This window comes from Scyliorhinus canicula, chromosome 17, assembly GCF_902713615.1.
Source record: "Scyliorhinus canicula chromosome 17, sScyCan1.1, whole genome shotgun sequence".
In the NCBI taxonomy this organism is placed as follows: Eukaryota; Metazoa; Chordata; class Chondrichthyes; order Carcharhiniformes; family Scyliorhinidae; genus Scyliorhinus; species Scyliorhinus canicula.
Genome location: NC_052162.1, coordinates 86,270,939 through 86,276,938, shown reverse-complemented (window position 1 = coordinate 86,276,938; position 6,000 = coordinate 86,270,939). Strand labels below are relative to the sequence as shown.

The window sequence follows — 6,000 nt, the reverse complement described above, 5'->3', positions numbered from 1 at the left end:
GCCGGTTGCCTGGCACCTCTCTCATCCCACTACTGAATGGGTTCCCTGGGCACTATACTCCCTCCTGCTCCTCCTATCCACCTTTCCAGCACCATATCCCTCTTCCTGGCCATTGTTCTCGCTCTTGCCCACCTTGGACTGATTATCCCCTTCCCTACTCTCTAAAGCTCTTTTGCCCTTTAATACTGAACTTGTGTGCAACATTGAATGCTTGTGTGCAACATTGTAGAACTGGTGTAAGTAAAATATCAAATTAGAGCCTAGTACAGTGACACAACAGAATGGCTGCAAATATTTCGATGCTGAAGTGCAAGACTAGTTTATTCTTAATTTTTATTTTCCATAACAATAACATGGAACTTTTTATTGAGTGTATATACAATACATACATACATACAATACATTATAAGACATGATGCATCAACTATATATACAATACCAATACATTATAACACATATATAATACATACCGTCGCTTTATGACATATTTGACATGAGGTGGTATACAACCTCCAAATATTGCAGTACCTGTCACATGACGCTGCACACTCAAATTGAATGTGACAGCCTTTCTCCAACAATTTTCAACATGGAAATCCTTGAAGATGGAAAAAGTCTTTGAACTGGAGTAACAGTGCTCAGTCGGCCGAAGGCAGCAACATGAACATGAGGTGTGGGTTCAATGAACACCTGGGAGATAGTTAGACACTGTTTTATTTTCCAACCCAGCATTCTCAAGGCATTTATGAAGTCATTGGCGTTTCATGCTCATGAAGTGGCAGCTTCTCAGACTGATTGCAATCGATTAACTTCACTTTAGAAAATTAATAATTCGCCCATTATATACAATTAAAACTCAATCCCCTTCTTACGCACCTGGATGAGTAACGTGATTTTCAACCATATTTATTTAATTGTCTTAAATGCCTAAAAGGTGTCAAGCAGCATCAATTAAGCTAATGACGACTGATTCTACAGTATACTAACTATACTAACAGCTTAAGGTGGGTAGATGCCCTACTTGCTACTTTGTACAAATGGTGACTTCAAACTACACACAGGAGTTTAGAAAGTCAAAGAGACATTAGTCTAGAAATTGGCGATACGTGTTCATAAACACTTCAATGTGTCATCCATTTGATTCCTATTATAATGCAGTTGTTACCTTGTGGTTTGGAAATGTGTTGTCACCCCCACCCAAACAGCAGACGATAACATCTTGCAGATAGTCCCATCACCAGTATTGCTAATAGTGACTTCTAGAAATTTGTCTTTTGGCCTCAGATTTCAAAGTTTCGATTTGCCGTGGCTATGTACAGAAGTTTGTTTGATTACTGTAATGTTATCTAACAAAGAGAAGAGAAATGCATCGCCAAGTTTGTATGGCAATAGGAGATGTTCGCACATCCAATATGCCTGATTTTTGCAGAGCGGGAGCTTCCTTGCTGTTTCCAGAGATGTAATCTGCCTGGTGACAATGGTCCATTAACTGTCTAAAGTGCAATATGGTACCACAAAATACCATGTTGAAGTGTGGCATTAGTGTTAAGATGAGGGTGAATGCTGAATACCTCATATTGACTGTCACATCAATTTGACTGTCACATCAATTTTGTATGTTTTTTTAAAATTCTGTTTATTCTGTACAGGCTCTGTCACTACTTGCTTCAGAAAATTGCCAGATAATGGAGGTACATGGGATGTTCTCCATCCATTGTAGAATCGTTACAATCCATTTTTGAGTGTATCCTGAGAAGCAAATCTTAGCTTTAGTTTGGGCCCAGGTATTTTGTTTTCGGTGTTGTTTCTATCCTCGTCCTCTCCTTTCTGATGTATATCTGTTTCATTGGAACTCTGTAAATCTTCTGGTTCTTCCTCGTTAATCCACTCGGTCCTGTGCGGTTGCTGAGGGGTCACTGACATGGACTTGGGTAGCTTTGGAGAGTGGTTTGCTGAGTTACTTTTATTGCCTCCGTATCCTCCAACTGCACAAAAGGAAACACAAAACACATCTTGAACTCTTTGCATAATAAAAGTCCCATCAAAATCTTTCAAGGCAAATTGTTCAATTGTGGGAAGCACCCAGCAGACCCCAAGTGAGACCACTGAATGGGTTTATAGTAAGATATAAGAACAAGAATATCAAGCTTCCAGGGAACATAGGAACAGCAGGCCATTCAGCCCCTGGAGCATGCTTTGCCATTTACTATGATCGTGGGAGATCGGAGGCTTAACTCCTTATATCTGCCTTTGGCTCATATCCCTTAATACCTTTGCTCCCATGGGAGAGCCATGGGGAGGTGGTGTTGTGGTGGTAATTTCACTGGCCTACTAATCCTGAGGCCATGGGTAATGCTGTGGGAACATGGCTTAAGTCCCGTTAAATTCAATGAAGTTCCTTGGGGATATAAATGTAGCCTCAGTAATGCTGCCTATCGATTTTCATCTGGCCTCTTTCACGGCCATCCTTACCTTGCCTATATGTGACTCCAGACCCACAGCAATGTATTTGACTTAAATGCCCTCTCGATTGGCCTAGCAAGCCACTCAGTTCAAAGGCAATTCGGGATGGGTAACAAATACTGGCCTTGGCCAATGATGCCCACCACCCAGGGTAGAATAACAATGTAATTGAAGTGACCCATAGCCTGAGAGGTTATGGGTCTAATGAGGCTCTTCTCTCAGGGAAAGCACTGAGGAGCAAGAAAGCCACCCTAATCTATCAGGGATCTGGAGACAGGCGGATTCCAGACTGGTAATCTCAACCCCAAAAATAATACTGGGACATTCACTGAGTCAGAGAAACAGGTCTTCTCATGGTGACACATAGCATAAGGAGAAGCCCAGGAGAGAGATTTTTTCCCCATTGGATTTTGGACAGAAAGTTGCCAGCCGAGACCAAAACTTGAATATTTGTGAGAGGATGGGGGCAGGTGGAATTTCGAATGACTAATTCGGAAGTCTAAGTTTCCCTGAATGCTCTGGAGTTTTAATTCTCCAGCATGAACCTTTTCTCTTTACAGCTCTCCCCAGACTCGCTTTCCAGTTGGGTGGACAACAATCCAGAGCAAGCCACAGGCACAGGTAGATCCAATCCGCAATTGAGGTGGCTTTGATCTTGGTGATGTATCATATACCACCCAATTCCTGGGGCTATGGTGGTGGGAGGGGTGGGGTTTGAGGGGGTTGGGGGGGTGTCAGTCAGGGTAGTCTGATCCATGAACTCAAAGAGCGTTTGATTCTGGGGTGTTCTATCATGGACCCAGAGCCAGACTGGACCAAACCTTGTTGTTCCTTGTATGAGGAACGTATGGGTGGCGGGCGGATGGTACAAAATGTTCTTCCTGGCCCACAAGCAATGCTGGAAAAGTCATTACCATTTTCCCCACTGCTCTCCTCATCGGCCTGTAACTTGCGGGTTTCCTTGGGCCTGGTGACTCAAATGTCTGCAAAGCAGGTTAAAACTAAGAATTCCAACCTCTCATTTAAAATGTCAATCCTTCCATGAGAGAGGGTTAGCAGTCTGCCTCCCATTTTTAAAAACCTAGAAATCAATGAGTCAGAATCAACATCCCAATAAACTTAGTAATTTACCCCATTTAAATTCTTATCTGCACCCAAATCCGCACACTCACCCATTTTAACAATCTTCCCAACATGTAAGAGAGTCACAGAAAATAAACAATAGGTCCAGCAATGGATGAGTCACAGACAGAGCAGAGCTTTACCTCAATAGACATGCTAGAATGAAGTTAATTTGCACGTGGATTTTTTGTAGTTCAGGTTGGAGATTATTAGAACATAGAACATAGAAAAATACAGCACAGAACACCACGATGTTGTGCCGAACCTTTGTCCGAGATTAATCATAGATTATCATAGAATTTACAGTGCAGGAGAAGGCCACACTTGTCTGCAATAAGAGGATCATTGACAAGGTGGAGTGTTGCAAGAGGATGTAAAAAGTGTATTGCGGTTCTATTAAGTCAGGTAGCTTTGTGTATATTGTGCTGTTCTGTGTAGCTCTGATGTTCAGTACACAACTATGAAATCGTATAGAACAGATCTGACCGATCATGAATTTGCTGGCTTTTTGAAAGAACCATCCTTGTAGTCCTAGCTCTTTACCCTTAATCCTGTAAATGTAAGTGGTGAAATTCTGTGTGCATGCTACAGTTATGAGTAGGGCATTTAGTTATTGAATATATTCAAGGCAATGATAATTCGATTTTTGTATGTTTAAGGGATATGGGAGCAGCACAATGAAGGTGGAATTGAAGTGGAAGATCAGCCACGATTGTGTTGGATGGTAGAGTAGTCTCAAAGGGCTAAGTGGCCTGCTTCAGCTCCTATTTCTTCTTTTTAAATGTTTTTATTGGCGTTTTTCAATTTTACAGAGTGATACTTTTAATGGATGCTGTATCTGGTATTTACACGTTGTACAGATTCTTATTTACATATTTCTTAACATACATTCTCCCCATCCCCCCCTTACCGCTCCCTGCCCCCTCGTTGGAAGCCCCCCTTCCACCCCGGGTATCCTACTGCTGAGCGACTCCCTTCTGTTCTGCGGCTTTTGTTGTTGACCTCTGGGTTCGGGGTGGGGTGGAGGTGGGGCGGGGGATGCTTCCTGCCCCCTCCCCTCCCCTCTTTTTCCCCCCATGTTTCTCTCTGTGGCTCCTTTGGGTTCCCTTCTCAGCTCTTTCCCCCTTCCCCCTTTGTACCTCCTCATTGTATGCGCTCTTGACTGCTCCCCCCATCTCCCCCTCTTTCCCTCATTACTGTTGGCTTCGAATAGGTCTTGGAACAGGCCGACAAATGGCCCCCACACTTTGTGGTAGCCCTCTTCCGACCCTTGGTTGGTCTACTTAATCTTCTGCAAGTGGAGAAATTCCACCAGGTCTGCCAGCCAGTCTGCAGCTGTGGGTGGTGCTGCTGATCGCCAGCCGAGCAGGATGCTCCGGCGTACGATTAAGGGAGCAAAAGCCAGGGCCCCATATGTACCTCTGGCTGTTCCGATAACCTGAAGACTGCCTCTCTCGGGCACGGCTCCACCCTCACCCCCACAAACTTGGACCATCTCCTTGATGTGACCATCAATTCACACGAGACGATTGGTAGAAGTGAACAGTGGTTTTAATAAGTTAGATCTGTGCCTGCCTGCGACTGCTCTGTACTGAGTGCCGCCTACAGGCTGCAGATTTATATACCACACCCGGGGGGGGGGGGCCACAGGCGGAGCCCACAATGACATCAACATAAAACAATACAATACAATGGTGAATTGTAGCAATATTGGGATACTTCCCCCACCCTTCCCACCCTTCCCCCCCACCCTTTCCCCCCCCTTCTCCCCTTCCCCCCACCCTTTCCCACCCTCTCCCCCTTCCCCCCACCCTTTCCCACCCTCTCCCCCCTTCCCCCCACCCTTTCCCACCCCCTCCCCCCTTCCCCCCCACCCTTTCCCCCCTCCTTTCCCCCCCACCCTTTCCCCCCCTTCCCCCCCACCCTTTCCCCCCCCCTTCCCCCCCCCACCCTTTCCCCCCCACCCTTTTCCCCCCTTCCCCCCCCACCCTTTTCCCCCCCTACCCTTTCCCCCCCACCCTTTTCCCCCCCTTCCCCCCCCCACCCTTTTCCCCCCCTTCCTCCCCTTCCCCCCCGGGTTGCTGCTGCTGCTGACCTAGTTCCTTATCGTTGAGCCAGAAAGTCGAGGAAAGGCTGCCACCTCCTAAAGAACCCTTGTACCGACCCCCTCAGGGCGAATTTGACCCTCTCTAGCTTAATGAATTCCGCCATGTCATTGATCCAGGTTTCCACGCTCGGAGGTCTCGCATCTTTCCACTGCAGCAAGATCCTCCGCCGGGCTACTAGGGACGCAAAGGCCAAAACATCGGCCTCTTTCGCCTCCTGCACTCCCGGCTCCACCCCAACCCCAAATATCGCGAGTCCTCAGCCTGGCTTGACCCTGGACCCTACCGCCCTCGACACCGTCCTCGCCAC

General features: G+C 46.3%; 1 protein-coding gene across 1 annotated transcript in view; it reads right to left on the bottom strand.

Annotated features, from left to right (window-relative positions):
- Positions 1-294: 294 nt before the first annotated feature.
- The window catches only part of LOC119952125 (sodium/hydrogen exchanger 2-like), a 230,432-nt gene continuing 224,726 nt past the window's right edge, over positions 295-6,000 (bottom strand). Inside the window, exon 12 of the mRNA XM_038775699.1 lies at positions 295-1,985. Within this exon, the coding sequence (XP_038631627.1) occupies positions 1,726-1,985 (260 nt within the window). The 3' untranslated portion in view covers positions 295-1,725. The remainder of the gene's footprint in view (positions 1,986-6,000) is intronic.